At 34.1% G+C, this 20,695-nt stretch overlaps 2 protein-coding genes and 1 non-coding gene across 3 annotated transcripts; 2 read left to right on the plus strand and 1 right to left on the minus strand.

Annotated features, from left to right (window-relative positions):
* Window positions 1–7,691: 7,691 nt before the first annotated feature.
* Window positions 7,692–7,773, minus strand: TRNAS-UGA (transfer RNA serine (anticodon UGA)). The gene has a single exon. It is a non-coding gene; the product is annotated as a tRNA-Ser (tRNA).
* A 7,670-nt stretch (window positions 7,774–15,443) lies between these two features.
* On the plus strand, window positions 15,444–16,619 carry LOC106124125 (WW domain-binding protein 11-like). Its single transcript, XM_013320593.1, has one exon. The coding sequence runs from the start codon at window positions 15,514–15,516 to the stop codon at window positions 16,489–16,491; it is 978 nt and encodes a 325-aa protein (XP_013176047.1). The 5' UTR covers window positions 15,444–15,513; the 3' UTR covers window positions 16,492–16,619.
* A 1,669-nt stretch (window positions 16,620–18,288) lies between these two features.
* Window positions 18,289–19,077, plus strand: LOC106124057 (uncharacterized). Its single transcript, NM_001311891.1, is given in 1 exon segment — window positions 18,289–19,077. A coding segment is annotated over 1 exon segment (699 nt). The 5' UTR covers window position 18,289; the 3' UTR covers window positions 18,989–19,077.
* The last annotated feature ends 1,618 nt before the right edge of the window (window positions 19,078–20,695 follow it).

A 20,695-nucleotide genomic window follows, 5' to 3' on the forward strand; every position in this document is an offset into this window, starting at 1 on the left:
GATTTCACTATTAAGATTAAACATCGCGTGATTTACGTCAACGCACAAAAAGAGAACGGTATGAGCTTCAGAGATTTGAGAACACTACCACAGATTATAAAGCCGTACGATGGTTTTTGGTATTAGGAATCTGGCGATTTAGTTATTAAGTTTAACTACAAAGGAGCTCTCGGTAGCGAGGTGGCGGCGGATTGTAATGAATACATTAATGACTCCATTCAAACTTTACCGAGGTCGACAACAGGGACGCTGAGGTCCGGAGACACGTCCTAGAGGATTTACGTAACAGTGCACTGGAATGGAAAAGAAAATTACGAAGCATTATAAGAAGATAAGACGATCATAGTTTTTTGCTAAGTAGATTGTTGATTCATCTTGTATCATGTACCTGACTATACTTCAAGTTTCGTTGTTATTAATAACCAATAATCTAGTTTTTCCCTTATCTTAATTTGTAATCAAAGGTTGCATTTGCACTTCAAAAGATGCACAAATCAAACCGACGTAAATGTTATGCAATAACTATGTAGCATTTATACTTTATGAAATGTGAAAATAAATAAATTACGAAACAAATGGTATTTTGTTTACAACGTGGTCACAGAAGTTCATGAATGACTCTACCTGTATTTAATTAATATCAGTTCTGGGTCAAGACAATGAAATAATTAAACACCATGTTATATGTTTTAAGTAAACAAAACTGACAGACACGCTCGTAAAATACATGTTGAATACAATTGAATTGAAAATTAATGAAGAATTTTTATTTATAAATTGCGAATGTCTAGATGGATAGATGGATGGAAGGATGGATGGATGGATGCATATCCATTAAGCATATGCATGGATGCTATGCATCCGACTGTTTACTGGAAGTTATCTTCAGAACTGCTGCATGGATTTCAATGTAATTTGGCATTTATGTAGAACATAGCCTGGATCAACATAGTTTTTAATTTCGTACGGACGGAGTCGCGGGCGACAGCTAGTATGCATAACACATGAATAGTTATATTTCAAGATGTTCCATGTTAATAATAAGATCACTATCTTTCAAGGGAGAATTCACAAAACCCTCGAACAAACTAATTCCGAGTTGGTTCTCAATTTCATAATGACCCCGGATAAAATCGGAGAGGGTTACAGAAATTTAGTTGTATATATGTATATTAATAGCTTTTAGATGAGTTATACGCTTATGGAAACAATTTAAAATAAACAATACTACATAAACATTTCCTGAATTAAATATTAACATTAAACATTGATAATAAAACGTGTTTAAGACGATGATATTTGAACGGTAATGGACAATCAAACCGATTTCTAACTCATCTTACTAAAATTATAAATGCGAATGTTTAGTTGGATGGATGGATATCCATCATGGATGGTATCTCCAGAACGACTCAACGGATCATGATGTTTTTTTTACACACAGCTCATAGTGTGGAAGAACACATAGGGTACAATTTTTTTAATTCCTAGTGGGCGGAGTGGCGGGCGATCTCTAATTATTTTTAACAGATTTCTTTTTGGTAACTATATTTTGTGTAATTCCCTTCTATACTTATCGAGATACAGGATTTTTTTTCATATACATAATATAATAGCGTCGTTTTGTCAAAATCCCATAATTGGAAAAAATATGTCGGCAGTTAGCAAAAGTTGCGAAAAATATAAATCCGAATAAATGTCACTTGTAAATTTAAAAGTGCATAAAACTGGCCGCATAAAATCATATTTGCACGTCTGAATTTAAAAATGTTGAACGTGTGAGGGCGCTTACAAATCTAATTACCGCGCTCCCGGAGCACATTCCTCTCACAGTGTAGCTACGCGCAGACACTTGTCTGAATACTGCAGCGATCGTACCTGACTCCCTTAATTGTTTCAGCATCGCAAAAGATTTCATATGTTCTACTACGATTCACTTATTTATGACTTTTCTTGTCCCTTCTCTTGGTTATTGTTATTAGGGTTCCGTACCTCGATAGGAAAAAAAACGGAAACCTTATAGGATTACTTTGTTGTCCGTCCGTCTGTCTTATGCCTATAATTCGATAGTAAACATACTAATATTATAAATGCGAAAGTTTGGATGGATGGATGAATTTTTGTTAGAAGGTAACTCAAGGACGGGCATCTCGCTGAAAATTGGCATACGTTTAGAACATAACCTGAAAGAACACAGTGGCTACTATTTTTATAATTTCGCGCAGGCGGAGTCGTGGGCAATAGCTAGTTTACGTAAAATACGCGTGATGCAAATATTAGTACCATTTATATTTCAATTTTTTTTTCTTAATTCCATTCTTCCTGTGCTATGTTAGACATAAACCATTAAATTCTTTAACCCATAATAAAATAGAAGAAATAATTACCAAACATCACAATAAATATTAATGAACTTTAGAATATTATATTTTAATGTAGCAAACATCCAACTAAATCATTGACATGAGGAATGTTGGAAACTAACGAGATTCGCTTTTAATTATATTCAGAACTATTAGGACGATTGTGGCGGAGTCAGATTGAAATTACGAGTAGTTATCAAGGAGGCTGTTACGCATTTATTTGGATGTTAATTTCAAAACTCATTTGTAAGTATATTGTAAATAAAAGCAAACGTTATAATGAAGAGTTGAGTCTCAGTAAGGCCTACAACGACGACGTTTGACGAACGTGTAAAATTAATTCTTAGAATTCTTTGAAACAATTATCCGACTGATTTGATCGTTTAACAAAACAGCGATGTATGTTTCATCCACTTTATCTCTGTATCGCATTGGACAACAGTTAACAAATGACGACACTTGTATACAAACACTATTGCTATCTTTGTTTTTTCAATGCGATGGAAAAGGACTGCAATACTGTTATACTATATACTATATGTTATACAGGAGATTTGCCAATACTCTTTGTAAATCAGTTAAGTTGTGTATCTTACATTGAGACCTTTTGTATCTTACCCTCATTTCCAAACAAACCATGGTTTATATATAAGATTAATCTAATTCAATAACGTTTATCCTACGGCTTCATTCTGTTCAGAAGGAGATTATGTTCCAAAGTTAATAATTAGCGTCTGAAGTACATGAATTTGATATATATTATGAACATGTATGAAACCTGATCTCAAAAATCCTTCATTGAGTTTATTTAGTTGAATAAATTAAACCTAATTTAATTTGTGTTTTTTTACACATTATTAGTAAGAACCCTTTCGCGCAAATGGCGCGCTTTCGTTACAAAGTCAAGTGACAAGAATGATTAGTGAGGGGACATAAACGTTGACATTTTAGTAAGGCTAGTGTTGCACCAGTACACCGGCATAGTGTCGAATTTTCGTTCTAACGGTTTTAGGTAAGCGATGATTTGAGATATAAAAAAAGTTAATATTCAATCCAAATTAGATATTAATTAATATCAAACTGTATATTTGTATGTTCTGAGAAATGTGTATAGTATCTTAAGCGTATTTGTAAAATTTTCTTGCAATTGTGTTTCAAACAAATTCTTTGTTGGTGTTAAATATAACCATATATATATAAGGAACCACAATAATATAATTTCAGTACTGCTTTGGGATGCGTTAAATTGTAAATAAGTTGTTGCAAAAGTTGGGGTTAATAACAATTTGTAATGCGGATTGCAGCAAAAACTTTAGCCTCTTGATAATTCCCTTTTGTAGAGTTCTCTGGTGATTTCTTTTGTATTAGGATTTTAATATGGACACGAGTCATACCGTTTTAAAAACATTGGTGCAAAAATATTTTGTCTTCTGTCTAATTTCATTTGCAACTAATTTTGTATACAAACGAGAAAGAAAAAACAGTAAGGTTAGTAGGTTTTAAACACTATTTCTGAAGTTTTCTTTAACCATAAAAATGACTAATAGTTTTTTGGGATTAAACTAAAAGATAGAATTTTTTTAAGAAAAATAATACTGAAACTTCTTTTATATCTGTTAGTATCGTAAAATGTTGAAAGTTATAGAGTTTTAAGAACTTATGGAGTATTTAAGTTGACGGTGGGGTTACTCGAGAGCTCCGATTCCTCTCAGCAGAGCTCGGCAAACAGTTGGAGTGCGTTTGGCCACGCGCCAAATGTATCGTGTTCTTTTAAGATACGTATAAACTATATTTTGTGTACAATTTCAAGGATAAAAATAGTTTAAAAGTTCTCTTCTTATAATTGTTGTCCACTAAGCATAAAGACGCGTTATTCGGTTTGTCTACGATTGTCATCAGCGGCAGATAGAAATCAACTGGATTCGCATTTTCCTGACGTAATCTCTTCATCAAAGCAAATTAATATTAACGTATTTTCCATACAGATATATAATTTATATTCATCGGTAGAATTTCCATTAAATAGCTCATATAGTCCACCGAAGGGCTCAGAGTATCTTCTTTCGTTAAGGGTGATTAGAGCATAGTCAACCACGCTGGACCAGTGCAGGTTGTCATCACACCTTTGAATTTCTTCACAGATTTGTGAAGGTTGCACTACAACAGTTTTCTCCACCGTGAACATCTGAGAAATGAATATGTGGAATATAAATAGCCTATTGGTACATAAATTATCTTCAAAAAGAAATATCAATAGTTAAAAAAGCCTACAAAATGATTTATGTTATTAACTATCATTGCACGTTTAAGTATGTATAGAGTTTCGCCAGTCTCGTTTAAATATCATGAAGCTATAATAATTAAGAGACGTTATTGGTGGAGTCGTTCAAGAAACATTAAAATATCACAATTAATTCTAAAGTTTATCTTCATTCGAAGCAAAATTACAAGAAATTTCAAGTTTCGAAGTTACGGCGGCTTATCACCAAAATGTCCGCATCGGATTAACGAGTACTATGCCTTTACAATAGACCTATATCAAAGATGACGGTTAAATCAAATTCGGATATTGTCTGAAAGTCAGTTAAAAACAAAAAGTTTATAGCCAGTCTTCGCCCGCGACTCCGGTCGCGCGTAATTAGGAAAAACTGAATTAGTAGACTGTGTTCCCCCAAGCTATGTTCTACAGCTATGTCACTTTTCACCGAAATCTATGCAGTCGTTCTGGAGATACCTTCAAACAAACATCCATCCGTCTAAACATTCGCATTTATATGGTACGTAGTAAGTGAGTAACAAATTTCGTAGGCAACGTATCCGTAAAACTTATGTTAATCAGAATAGTGCCTCCTAAGAAAAGACGATAAAAGGTTAATTTAAGCCTTAACCGAAAAGCATGTTCTTTATTAGCATGACTACATATTGCATATTAAAGTTAGCTTGAAATTAACTTGAGACATCAGTTCAGGCACTAATACGGTAGACAATGTTGTTATTAGTTCTAAAATACCGAGTCGTGAACAATATAAAGTTTCCAAATGCTATATTTTACGGCAATTTTAAAGCTTTTTAACTGCCAATATAAACTACGGCGCTGTTACGTTTTATTAATTTTATGCAAATATTATTTTAATAATTTACAAGCTTGCAGCCTGAAATACGAATGGTTATGAATAAATTATTATAAAAAGCATTATCCTTTATTCAAAATAAATTAAAATTAAATACGCTACAAGTTATTTTACGTTAACTATTGTTTAAAAGTTTAAATGATCATAAAGCCAATTGAAAAAAAAATACTGAAAAAATACACAGCAACAAAACTTGAATAAACATGAAAGCAAAAAGAGATAAAGCGTATAACGATTTGATGAAAGCACGTACAATCTTTCGACCACATCGCAAATTCACCACATTCAACTTGTCAGTTGTGGTAATTTTTATTCATAAAATAATAGGTTACGTTATAGTTAATGTGGTGTGTTTTTTTGTTTAGTCTCATCATCATCATCAAATCTCATCATTAGACAATATTCAGACATTTGTTTTTTTTTAGTTCGTCAGTCTCCAAATGTAAAGAATAATTGCGTTGTTTCGTCATGTCCCAAAATTAGTAATTATTGTGTAACAAAACTAAAGCGAAAATACCCAAGAAATACCCTATGTCAATAAACCTTATTCGTTATCAAATAAACATTATACTTAAGGCGAATACACATATTATTTACTGCGAGTACCAAATGTCATTTTTAGTATGCGAAAAAGTTAAGTTTCGTAATTTTTGCATCGCCTTAACAGAATGCCCTGTGAGTCAGTTATTATCAACACAACACTATTATTAAAACGAATTTCCCCTATTAATACTGAATTCGTTTTAATATTGACACTTGTTGAAATATACTCGTAATATGTATTCGTTTTGGACTTTACTTTTACTCATCAGTTCGGCCCTCGGTCACGGTTGTTCACAATGTTACTATGGCCATCACTCTGATTACTATCTTTATGAAGATTTTGGGAGACTGGTTCTAAGTGTTACGGGTTCTGACTGGCTGGCGCAAGTCAGCTGTTCACAGCATAACTACAGAACGACTGTAACAAGCGGTGACGGATACTACATACTCAAATACTACCTCGACAATATCGTAGAAGACAGCGTTGTTATAATGATTCACCGAAGAGTAATATATGTTAAAGCAAATTTAGGAAATGGTACAGTTTATAAGAATTTGAAGATTCTGCCAGATCACTTGCTCGTGGATGGTGCTCTATGGAAGATCATTGATGGAAACCTCAACGTGATAATAGGCAGCAAGCTACGGTCTGGTAAGGAAGTTGATCTGACATGTGGGGGCGCCAATGAAAATATTATTGTACCAAAGGCACCTTTATCACCTGAAGACTTGTGAAATACTAAATAGAATATTATAATTAATTCTACTTTAAATTTGTCGTATTTTTTTTTATTAAATGGCAAAGTAGGTTTTTTTAAGGATTTCATGAAATATAACGCTTGCTCCTGTGACCCAGATATGAAGTAAAAATTATTACTATATTATAGATTGTAATTAGGATTGCTACTTGTTCAGATTTGGCTCATAGTCACCTGATATTTCGACATAAATTACTTCTTCGTGAACTCGTTGATTCCTCAAGAACTTTCAAGCTGGGTTAAACCATATTAAACATTAGTTGAATCATAGTTTGAAATGTAATATGAGTTTATTATGCGAACTGTTGACAAACTAAAGCATTTTACAGTTGAAGTTCTGTTTGGAATCTCCAGAGCGTAGTTAGGAGTTACGTGGAGTCGCGTTTTGCTAATTTGTTCGTACTGCCTAATGTGTGTATATTTACTTCTATTTTTTTAAATAAAACGTTCATTGATATGTTGATAAATAAACATGTTTAAAGCGAGACTATTTTTTTATATAACCTTTTACATTAACTTAATACACACATTTCATGATCAATGTTATTAAAGAGCTGGTCTCGTAATCTTTTGTTATATTCAACATAAAAAAGTATTATAATACAGACAGATTAGGAATGCCATCACATTAAATACTCGGGATAAGCCTGACAAAGACAAGGATAAGTTCCAGAATAATACAGCGCAAATTGTCTTACAAATTAAGACATACCTACTAAATATAAAGTTCTTATTTCAAAAATATTTTATTAAAAATTATTATAATGAACGTAAATTGACACACACAATAAATATTTAGTTATTTACGTTTAAATTTCATTATATTTTCTAAAAAATTATAAAAGATACAGCAATAAAATAAATTTACTTAACAAATTTAAAATATAAAAAAAGTTCGCTGAGGACAGGATTCGAACCTGCGCGGGTATAACCCATTGGATTTCAAGTCCAACTCCTTAACCACTCGGACACCTCAGCTATACAGTACAGTAACGAATTTAAGGCCAGGTATTAATTAAAGAAATGAAAGGTCTTGCGCGTACGACGACAAACGACCTTGTTTTCCTAAACAATATATCTTTGTATAATTATATTGACATTCTTTGGTTGGATCTGAACTTCATAAAGGTCACTCCGTCTGTTATTACTAGCTGTCACCCGCGATTCCGTCCGCACGGAATTTAAAAAACTTTATTAATAGTGTATGTGTTCATCCAGTCTATATTCTACAGCTATGACAAATTTTAGCGAGATCCACGCAGGAGGTTTATGATGTAATACACTTGATGATAGTAAAAGTAGTAGTTATTAAGGGGAATGAATAAAATGAATGATTGATCTGAAAGACGAATACCTGGTGAGCTGGCTGTAAAGATGATGTATTTACCAGTTCCAGAAATGCCAAATAAATGCGATCCGACATTTTCGGCCAAATGTTTTTCCATCTCAATAATGTTTAGCTTTATACCAATTACGCGAACATGATTCTTCGCTTAGCTCGTAAGTGGATTACTTTGGTACAAACATGTTCTACGTGTTTTTACAAACGCAGCAACGATTCATATAATTCTCATATGAAACAAAGTAAAAATGCTTTAATCTTATTTGTTTACATTACAAAAATTAGAATCATATTTATGACTAATTTAAAAATTAAAATTAATTTATCAAAAAGGCGACGACACCGTCCAGGCAGAATTAAAAGAACAAAAAAAAAATATTAGTGCCATATGTTCCAGGCTATGTTCTACAACTATGCCAAATTTCAGCACGATCTATGTGGCCGTTCTGAAGATATATCCGTCCAAACATTCACATTTATAATATTAGTATGATTAATTTTCCCTTGATTGATGTTTTTCGAATATGTTTTCTCTTTAATTCTGATTTAAAAATTCATATTTTTACCGCTACATTAAAATTCACGTACGAATGTACATATATTAAGTGTTAGTTTCATGAACGACGGAAAAGTTTTACACTTTGCTGATTTAATTCACCCAATGAATAACTCATTACAAGTGTAGTTAACTGTGACATGGTTTAAAACGTTGCCAGGTTAATTAACTTGATTATTTTTACAAGTAAAATTAATTAATAGTTACACCAATTAATTTTTTACTACTGTTAATTCGATTTTTTTTTCTTTTGCCGCTTTTGTAATGGCTGTTTTTTAATATTTCGACTTTTCGGAAAATACGTACAGAGTGACTATCAAAACTCACAACATATCGTTTGAAACAAAATAATAAACAATATTTGAACATCTAATACCATAAATCATCTTCTTTATATAATTTTTTTGTTGTATCAGGTTACTGTTTTTTTTTATATTTTTCATATTTTGCTGTAGAATATTTCTTAGTTTTTGTGTTGGCATCTTATTTCAGCTATTTCATTATGGCGGTCCTTTTCTACAAAGAATATCGAGTTCGAATTTGTAATAGATTTCCTCGTACCTGTCATCCTTTGACCTAAAATAACATACGACCTTCATAGAAAACGTGACAAGAATTCTGTGTCACATACGTATGTAGGAAATGAAAAATGTTATAAATAACACAGGACCGTATTAAACTCAATAAGTCTTGATTTGGTTATTTTGAGTAAATTCATACAGATAAACCTAGGAAGAGATGGATAGATTGCATATAAGATGGCATCAAGATCGTAAGGATAATTTGGGAGATGTAAACTTATTCTGCCGACCTTACGTAAATTTGGAATGTGGTGGTATAGATTTGAATTTTGTATAACCATACGAAACATTAAAATTAAAAGATAAATTGTGCCAATATTCATTGTGTAGATATTACTTTCTTATGAATTTGTGACAAATAAAAATATAATAAGTTCATATTAATATACTTTTTAAAGGTAAAATGTTTGCGATTAATGGATAAATTTGAAATAAAGGCGAATCCCGAACCCATTCCTATTGAAATTGGAGCTTTTTATTAGAAATTTAATGCATATTTCATGAATGTTGAATTACATCCCGAAAATACGTGCCTCTAGAGAAACGTTATCGCACTGAATAAATATTTTAGTGATCCATTAATTTTGAAATATTGCCGTGATCCAATTAAGATTTTAACCCGAACCTTCTCTTACTGATAACTTTAATATAATATTACGTTTTTAACGCCATAGTGGCAGTGCAGTTTTTATTTTTAAATTTCAAGCTCCATAAATACGATTAAGTTTAAAATAGATTTTAACAATTTCGAGACAGCCGTAAAACATTTTAGTAAAATTCGTTATTTACATTCGTTAGTTTTAATTTTTGAGCTTGCATTTGCATTATTGAATTTGCAAGGAAACTCTTTAACATTATACCAATTATGACAATTAAGAAACAATTAAGGTGTGTTATTTTAGTACTATGATAGTTACAGTCGTGCTGGTTTTACACGAGGGCAGCACTCGGTACATTATGTCAGAACAGTACTGTTATAATAGTAAATTTGCCATTATACAATAGGAGTACGGTATTGTTCTACTGTTAAACACACTGTTCCGTCCTCGTATAAATAGCATCGCCTAAGTTGTGGAGAGGTGTGTTGTGTTCAAGAAACGTAAACAAACAACTTATCTTGCCTGTGCTACACAGTGTAAATAAACAAGAAAACCGACAATTGTGTGTTGTTTAAAAACTTTTTGGAAGTTTTCATCTTTTAACGTAACTTAGCATTTAAATTAACTGTTTAATGTTGTTTGTTTATTGTTGTTATACAAAGTTATCACATTTATAATTCCATTGAGTATGTAGTCAAATTCAATCGAAATAAGAAAGTGTATCACTGGCTCCAAAATCCATAGACAATGTCATTGTTTATGGATTTTGGAACAATTCATTTTTTAAATTGATGATACGAAATTGTTTAATTTTAAATTTTTTTATTAAGCCTGTGATTACGATTATAAAGGTAAAATTATTCCATGCTATGTTCTAAATGCTTTGTTTTACTCTCATTTAATATGGAAATGATGTAATGATTATTAAATCATTTTTAATGGAAATGTTTTTCTTATTGTTATATTTTTTGTACGCAATCTTAGATGTATGTTACATCGCAGCTACAGAATGTCTGAACAGATCTTGATGAAATTAAAAAAAAGAGAGATTGCAGTTTGACATGGCGTAAAAGTAACTAAGTTTTTTCAGCCAGAGAAGGACGCGGGCGACAGCTTATGAGACAAAGTGATTTACAATGTTACTATTGCGAGCTGTCTCAAAGTCTTCTATTTGCTAGATAACTAAGCTTATACATAAGCCCCTAGGCCTGCCTTACGCCGCATAATTCGTTATATGAACGTAAAAAGCTCCACCACCCTAAATTATGCAACCGTCATAAACCAGGCGAAAATAAAATAACTCGACATAGGCGTGAGTCACAAGATGTAATCATTTCTACAATGTTTTTCGTGTCCGTCAAAAACATTTTGCCTTAGCTATTTACAATGACTTACGCCATTTACAAACCTATGTTAATCAATATTAGAATTATTATTTAAATAACATAGTTAATAATCTTACAAATATCATAAATGCGATTATTTAGATGTATGGATGGATGGATGTTTGTTGGAAGATATTTCCAGATTGGCTCAACAGATCTTGATCAAATTTGGAATAGATGTAGAACATAGTCTGAAAGAATACACATGCTAGTCATTAGTTTTTTTTAATTCCCCGCGGATGCGGTCGCTGCCAACAGCTAGTTAGCTATATTATGACCGATAGCGCAAGTTTACATAGAGAGCGTCCTCAGATCTGCTAATGTACTGAGAGGAAACGCTTGTGACTTGCAGCATCTCGTCACCACATATATGTAGCTATTCCACATCGTACGTTATTAGTTTTTCTGTTTGCCGCTCGCAGTCTGAGATTTATGTCGAATAACTTGTTCACTTCGGAGTTTGTTATAAGTTAAGGTCGTTTTATGACTCACTACTTCTTTTTTAATTTTGAGAAAGTTTGATTTAACATTTAAAATGATTTGATATTTTGTTGTATTAAAAATTAAAATAATACAGGAAACCAAAGACAAACATATATATAGCAATCAGTCAACTCGAGGTTTTACGTTCTTTCGAAAGTATAAATCCAAACGTACATATCTGCTGATTTTGCGAAAATTAAATTTTGTAACTACTTCTCAAAAGTAAGTCGTCCCGGAGGCCAAATTTATTCCTCTTTCACTTCCCACCTTTTTCTTATAAGGAAAGGATGGGAAGTGTAAGTGGACTTTCCGGGTGAGAGGATGCATGGGAAGGGAAAATATTTTCTTTCTTTGCATCCTCTCCTCCCACTGTTAAATGTAGGCAACTCATATGCAATTGTCGATGGGCAACGGTCATTTCGCTATTTCAGCGATTTCAGGTGGCCGCTCGCTCGTTTGCCACCTTATGATATATAAAAAATGTTTTTACCACTTTTTATTTAACAGGTTGTGTTACAGTGACTTTAGAATTATCTTAAATAATTTATTAACTAAAGCTAATTTTCTTAGTTGTTTTTGCATAATTTAATCAATTTTAAAGTATTTAGCTTGAAGCTATAATTAAAACAGGATAATTTTGTGCTATTTTATTTCACATTTATTGTATTATATTTCAATGGAATCCAATTATTAAAATACTTTTGACAGAAATACCGAGGTTCATTTGAATATAGACAAGCATTCAACAAAAGCATACCGATCCAGTTTCTGACAATGTCACGTAGATATAAAATTAACGTAGAAAATATTTGCTTTATAAATATTTTATTAGCTGTGTCAATGCGTAGGGACTTGTGATTGAATTCATTGGAGTTAAATCAATTTTGTTTTTAAACGTGATCGTTAAAGGGACAATGCGAGTCACAAATTAAGCATTTTTTAAACTAAGTTAAAGGTTTTGTATGCACGTACGGTTTTGTACCTTTTGTATTTGCGTGTTTTTTTAGAATGGCATTTCCACTTATTTAACGTAAATAAAGAAGCATAATAAGTCTTTCCTAGATAATTATGTGGTGAGTGTTATATGCCAAGGTACTTACTTAAACGTAATTAGGTCTAATATATCTCAGATATAAAATGTCACTTTACCTCGGCCGATACCGACTCTGAAAAAATAATTATAATAAAACATAGAAATATTACAAGAAAGAGGATAAATTTCTTACTTACGAGAGTATTCATGACATTATTGCGTTGCTTTTTAGTGCATTTTGTTTGTGAATGTTGTTCATGAAGTCACCTTTCTTTTTTTCTTATTTTTTGAACCTTATCATGCTAATCCCAGTTTGATATATATACACGGCTAAACACTCACGTATATTCGTCCGGTGGCGGCACCGACTAGTTTCGAGCCCATAGGGGGCCCTTCATCGGGATGAGTGGTACTGGTATTATTTCGCGGACGCGGCCCGTTGCTCACTGATGATAGGCTCGAAACTAGTCGGTGCCGCCACCGGATGAATATACGTGAGTGTTTAGCCGTGTTTATATATGAGTTTAGTATAATGTCTCACGAAAGTTTGAATAATTTAATTCCAGTTTGACATACTCACTAAGAATTTGTATAGTACAATAGCCAAGACGTATCGCATTCACAATTACAATATTAAAATGACCGATTAATATAATATAAAAAGTTGTAATTTTAAATACATTAAAAAGAACAACAGTAAAATAACGAACGATTCTCAATGACGATAAAATTGTAAATTTGAACAGAGCTGCGAGATTACCACCGATCACTTTTATATTATCGTAAAATTCCAAAACGTGATATCGTTAAAACAGAATTATTCAACAATTTTGTAACAATATTACTCTTTTATCTCGTCGTGATTTCATTACGTACTAGCAGTTGCCCGCGACTCCATCCACACGGCAATAAAAAAAGACTAGTAATAAATGTAGCTTGCCAAGAGTGAAAGAATTTTTCTAAGTTACAGTAGATTCGGAGCTTATTCAATGCATATAAACAAACAATCAGATCTTTCATCTTTATAATGTTAGTATACCAAAACCTCAACCTTAACTTAGGGTAGGCTCCGGGCCCCTCGGTGGGGACGTATAGTGAGCTGATGATGATGATACCAAAACCGATTGATTATAAGTAAAGTGCATAACGCTGAGCCACCGACGATGCCAGAATAATTCGCAATTTAAATACGGGATCCATGAAGAATTTTTTAGATTTCATCCTATATATAAAATTCTCGTGTCACAATTTTCGTTCCCATAATCCTCCGAAACGGCTTGACCGATTCTCATGAAATTTTGTGAGCATATTGAGTAGGTCTGAATCGGTCAACATCTTTTTTTGATCCCGCGCGGACGGAGTCGAGGGCGACAGCTAGTATATTTTACAGGTCAAATTAAATCAATCACGTCAATTTAAATCTATATGCGAATTATTACTATTATATCTTCTATGTACCTAAGCATAATAATAATAAGAGAGTTGATAATGTGCGACACATATTGGCTTTGGGTATTACCAAGTTACTAAGATTTTTTTTGCCATATTTCATCATGTTATTTAATAAAGATTTTTGTGATTGTATGTCGGAGTGTTTTCTTAGTACTTGCCGTTGGAAGAGTTGTTTGTCTCCTCTCTTTTAACCATGGACTTCAGTTGCAGACTGATTTATTATAACTTTAATTATCACTACACAGTTTATCAGAGGTTCAAATGTCAAATACCTTCTTACGCTACAATAACATATCCTCTTTAAAAAGACGTCGTGCAGAATATTTTAATATTCTAGATTGATTATTGTTTCAGAGGTTGTAAGTGAAAAATAGCAAGCATAATCCATACTTCCATACTAAGTCTCTGTCTGTCTGTCTCGCTTTCACGCCACAACTATCGAACCGATTCAAATGAAATTTTCTTCACAAGTACTAGATATAGTAATATAGAACCTGAGAAAGGACAGGCTGTTAATGTTTGTAAAAAAATTACGCTCAAGGGTGCACAAAATAGGAAATAGGGGATGAAAGTTTGTAATACAATATGTGAGGTTTATGTGAATGTTTTGTAAGTTTAATATGTGTGTTATCGAATCTTTTATAAGTTTAAGTAAAATGATTAGCCTTAATAATTACACTGCTACCCAAAGTATAAAGCGAACGAACTCGCGGGCACAGCTCGTATAACATAATGCGTATTTCCCATCAAAAAACCCATCTGCTCTAGTTATCAGTATTACAGTTAAAGGTCAGTTAACCCTTTAACTGCGCTACGAAAATTTTTTGGTTCTTTTTTACATTTTGATCGTTCAGTTCTGTTCATTTAACTCTTGTTCTTGGTACTGGTAGTATTCCTCTGATGAGCAAAAAACACGTGCCACAAACAAATGTTCCAATTAACTACAGCACATGATTCTGATTATATTATTTTATTGTGGTTATCATTCAAAATTTTAGCCGGAACTGCTATTCGCTCGTAGATTTTTTTTTACACAAGGAAAATTCAATATATTGAGATAATTAACTTTTAAAAGTAAATTATAATGCGATAAATTAAGAAGTAAGTGATTCTTAAAGTGCAAGCTGTAAGCTTATTACTGGTTCTTTCTTTGCTACGGCAGTGGAAGTGTTAATTGAAGATAAGACTGTATCCCTATACAACATATGTTATATTTTGCTCGAGAACCCACTTTATAAGCGCCGTATTACTGGCAATCATTACTTGCAAAGAAATCGTGCTCACAAAATGTATCGTTTGCTGGCGCTTGTACTTTTGTTCAATTTTGCTGTTGGCCATTTTCATTATGACTTCTTTGATGATGACAGTGATTGTGGCTCGGGATCCCACGAGCAATTTGATGAACCCTTTCCTGGCCCCAGTCATTTCCCAGGCCCCAGTCCATTCCTGGGTCCTGGTCATTTCCCAGGCCCCGGTCCATTACCGGGCCCCGGTCCATTACCGGGCCCCGGTCCATTCCCGGGCCCCGGTCCATTCCCAGGTCCCGGTCCATTCCCAGGCCCCGGTCCATTCATAGGCATCGGTCCATTCCCGGGCCCCGGTCCATTCCCAGGACCCGGTCCATTCCCAGGTCCCGGTCCATTCCCAGGTCCCGGTCCGATTCCGCGCCCCGGTCATTTCCCAGGTCCCGGACCTTTCCCAGGTCCCGGACCTTTCCCAGGTCCCGGACCTTTCCCAGGTCCCGGACCTTTCCCTGGTCCCGGTCCTTTCCCAGGCCCCAGACCTTTCTCTTGCTCTGGCCCTTGCGATTGCCAGGGACCCGATAATAAACGTCCAATGGAAACTGACTTCGATAAGCTGGCTCGTTACGTGATCTCCGCCGACAAGCAGGTGTATAACAGTTGCAAGCAAAGCTCGTACAGCCGGGTGCGTGTGCTGCCGGGTGAGGACATGTACGCACTCAAGTACAACCTGCCTGAGTTCGCCGAGAGTGGCATCAAGTTGCAGATCAAGCACCGTGTCATCTCGGCCACTGCGGAGGCCCAGGGCGTTCCCACCTTCAAGGACTTGAGAATCATCCCGGAATTTGTGAAAGTGGCTGACGCGTCCTGGTCCTTCCAGAATGGTACTCTAACGGTTTTGATGCCGTACAAAAATCCTCTGAAAACCGAAGTAGCCTTAGATTGTACAAGTAATATTAATGAATCTGTTATAGATGTAGCCAAAATGACGAATTCTGAAGACGATCTGAGAATTTTGGGTTGATAGCCTTTAGAAAGCACTATAAGATGTTTGTGATTTATTTACGTTAAAGTTAAATGTATGTTACTCGTACAATGTATTAAACTTAGAATTAGTGTTAAAAAATAAAAATTGTGTGTAATTAATTAGAACCTAGCATTTTATTTCGACCAATTTTCAACTTCTTGCTTTATTCCATCTTATTGTGTTTTGATTGTAAAACTGTTATATTATTGAACTAAACATTAATAAGTTTCTTCTAAATCATTTTAAGTAATGAAATAAAATAAGTATACGATCCTCTACCTCCTACTTTCCATTATAGTATAGGAACTAGCAACGTTTTCGAAAAAGAATTTCAGGTCAGCTCATTTTGTGATATCTCGTTCATCTTGCTTATGGTTAGAGTCTATCTGGCATTAAAAGTCGCGTTAAAATTAGTTTATTCGTTTGGGTAATTAATCGGAACAAACACTGATTTCTGAAGAGACTATAATTTTTTTTATAGGAGATAGATTTTCTTCCTCAGATATCATAGTATCTTGAATTCATGCCTATAATTAACAGAGAAATTTTAAGTGTTGCTATATTTCATGATAACCAGATTCTATTTTATTTAAGACTATTAAGTAAATAAATAATTTATTTATCAGTCTTTGTGTAGAAAAGCAATCAATGCAATACATTAATTTACGCCTACAAACAATATTAATTGTGCATTTCCATTACAAAACTATGTAGTTTAGTATTTTACATATGTAGAAAACCATATTTTTGTGTTAGTTTTTTTCAAGGTGTTGAGCGAGTGGACAGTATGATGATGTAATGAAAGACTGGTTGTGGCGGATGATTGTAATGCAAAATGATTATGAAAGCAAATATGATTTGATATGGATGTCGTCGGGCGGAATGGCTTAGCGCAACTGGTAGATGCAGAGTGAAGGGCGCGCGGGGCGGCGGGTGGGGTCTGTAAGGTTGTCCCCCGCACCGCTGCCCCGCCGTCGGTGCAGTAGTACCAAACAAAGGAGAATCAAAAAAAGATGTCGAGTGCTCCGGCAGTGGAAACCCACGGTTCCAGATTATCGGGCTATTGCCTGCAATTTCGTTTACTAAGACTGATATACACATTTTTGTAGGAATTGGACAAGAAAGAGATTTATAAGAAAACACTTACGATAGCACAATTTAAAACTGGACTGGCAAAATACTTCTGCCGGCCGTTACAATCCTACTGGTTGGTGACGATAATCCGGAACATAGTTGCTGCGCCCTTTAGTGTTCGTTTTAATAACACACATATCAACTTTATTAACTATAACGTCTTCTTAACGCTAGCTTTATGATTATACGAGCTATCGCCCACGACTCCGTCTTCACAGAATTAAAAAAAATCTTAATTAGTAGCCTATGTGATCTTCCAGACGACGTTCTACATCTGTGCCAAATTTCATCAAGATCCGTTTAGCCGTTCCGGAGATACTTTCATACATACGTCCATCTATCCATGTAATCATTCGCATTTATAATATGAGTTAGATTATACAATTTGGGTTACTTTTAATAGAAAAGTAACACAAATAATATAGAATAGTTAACTTTCATCAAATTCAAACACTTAGATAACGGTTTGCGTAAGTATAGCGTGGTGACCGCATCTGTTTTGCTTCAAAAAACCCATTCGTGTACATATCAGTGGCGGTTAAAGGTCAGTTAATAAGTCTGATAAGTCTACATAAACACAAATTAAGCTTGACAACCTCCCTTATATACGTTGCACAAGTCTGCTTATAATCAATTCTTGTAATGCTTTTGTTCTGACAAAATGTATCGTTTGTTTGTCTTTTTGTTCTCGCTTAATTTGGCTTTAGGCCATTTTAATCATGACTTTAATTTTCATCATGGTGGTGATGACGATTGTGAATTTGATGACTCTGGCCCAGATTCAGACGAGAGCCAACACGGACCGCATGACTGGTCCGGACCTCATGACTGGTCTGGACCTGATCACGGACCCGGACATCATCACGGACCCGGACCTCATCACGGACCTGGACATCAACATGGCCCAGGATGGGGACACCCGTGGCATGGACAGGCAAGTGACTTCGATAAGCTGGCTCGTTACGTGATCTCTGCCGACAAGCAGGTATACAATAGTTGCAAGCAAAGCTCGTACAGCCGGGTGCGCGTGCTGCCGGGTGAGGACACGTACGCACTCAAGTACAACCTGCCGGAGTTCGCCGAGAGTGGCATCAAGTTGCAGATCAAACACCGTGTTATCTCGGCCACTGCAGAGGCCCAGGGCGTTCCCACCTTCAAGGACTTGAGAATCATCCCGGAATTTGTGAAAGTGGCTGACGCGTCCTGGTCCTTTCATAATGGTACTCTAACGGTTTTGATGCCGTACAAAAATCCTCTGAAAACCGAAGTAGCCTTAGATTGTACAAGTAATATAAATGAATCTGTTATCGATGTAGCCAAAATGACGAATTCTCCAGACGATCTGAGAATTTTGAATTGATAATTTTCGAAAAGCACTATAAGACGTATGTGATTAATTTATGTTTCAAATAGTATTCTGTATAGATTTATATAAAAGTTTGTTATTAATACATGTGTTTTTTATTCTTCCATTTATAACATAAACGACATACAATTATTATTTTATAATTTCTTTTCATTAAAGGTTACTCCTTGATTTTGTTACATTTATTCCATTTTTGTTTTATCAATGTGTTTGAAGGGGCAACAAAAACATGTTTTGCCATAAGTTTTTTGACACTGGAAACCTATAAATCAATAGACCGATAGAACGACTTTGTTTTATAGTCATACTTTGTGATGACTTGTACAGTCAGATGCATAAATATGTATTCATTTAAAAACTTCAGAAACTTGTATACGCTTTTGGTTTAAAAAATATGTATGTACGAATCTGTCCTTATGCTGCCGTCCATGTACTATGTTCTTGGCGAATACGTGCATAAGTATTTTTAAAACCGACGGCACCCTACACAAGTTTTTAAAGTTTTGTAAATATATAAATATTTATGCAGCTGACTGTATGTTAGTCACGTACAATAAATCAGAGCGGCCGAGCGCAGCCTGGGCGCCTGTTGCCACGCAACAGTTCTTATATGTACGTGATAAGCTTGCAGCAACGAACACGCAGGTAGGGTAACATACAATATGTCACCAGCAAATCGTGTACACCGCCCGATTCTAATTTGCCTAATTAAATCGTAATGATTGCATCGAACGAAAAGACAAAGAGAGTGACTTCCTCATTTCACATTAAAAAATTACCTAGTTCTCTAAATACATAAGTCATAGATCTGTCCTCTGCTATAACAAAGTTTAGTTCTTTTTCCACAGCGACATTTACTTTATCGTACTTTTCTCTTGATAGAGCTGTCGGTAATGTTCTTAAATGTTGCATTAAAGATTGGCAAGAATTTAAAAAAGAAATGTATTCTTCAATTATCCTTCCATCTCCCTAAGCCCTTACAATAAATGATGGACGTCATTGGATGTGGCCGTAAGATAGCCGAACAAAACGGTTGGTGGCTAAAGAGTAGAAAAGAAATTCTTCTGAAAGGCCTGTATATTTTAAAAATAAATTTGTAGTTAGATTTATAGAGTAAATAGTTGTAATATGCTAGAATAATAAATTAAAAAGCCACATCGTTAGCAATCATAAATAAAAAGTCGGAGTAATAGCAAAAACTCCATATTCCAATAATGTTGGCTGATATCCAATGCTCATTTCTCGCTACAAAGCCTTTAGAGGTTAAATAAGGATATATTTATAGCAAAATTGAATTTACATTCGCGTCGTTTCTTTTATATTTTCAATATGCAATTCGTTTTGAAATAAAGTTTGTATGTTTATCTTAAATTTTAATTTAAATATAATATAAAATTTAAAATAGATGGCATCTCCATATCTTCAATACTTTTACAATTTAAGTCAACGATATTAATAATATTTTAAGTATATTCAATGAAAAACTTGCAAATATTATTCAAATCTTGTTAAAAGAATGCGTTTTTTTACCGGCTCTGGATAAACGTCAATTATTTCTTACGCTAATGACCTTCGCAGTTTGTTTCGTGTTCAGTTTTGCGACGATATTCAGCTGTAATGGACATAATTAGACCACATTCATACGTGACTATTCTTTAAGAATTTATCCCGACAAATATATATTTTTACAGATAATTGCAA

Source organism: Papilio xuthus, unplaced genomic scaffold, assembly GCF_000836235.2.
Source record: "Papilio xuthus unplaced genomic scaffold, Pxut_1.1 DF825946.1, whole genome shotgun sequence".
Taxonomy (NCBI): Eukaryota; Metazoa; Arthropoda; class Insecta; order Lepidoptera; family Papilionidae; genus Papilio; species Papilio xuthus.

Excerpts from the sequence above, each read along its gene's own strand:
- LOC106124125 (XM_013320593.1), top strand. The coding sequence starts at position 15,514 with ATGTATCGTTTGCTGGCGCTTGTACTTTTGTTCAATTTTGCTGTTGGC.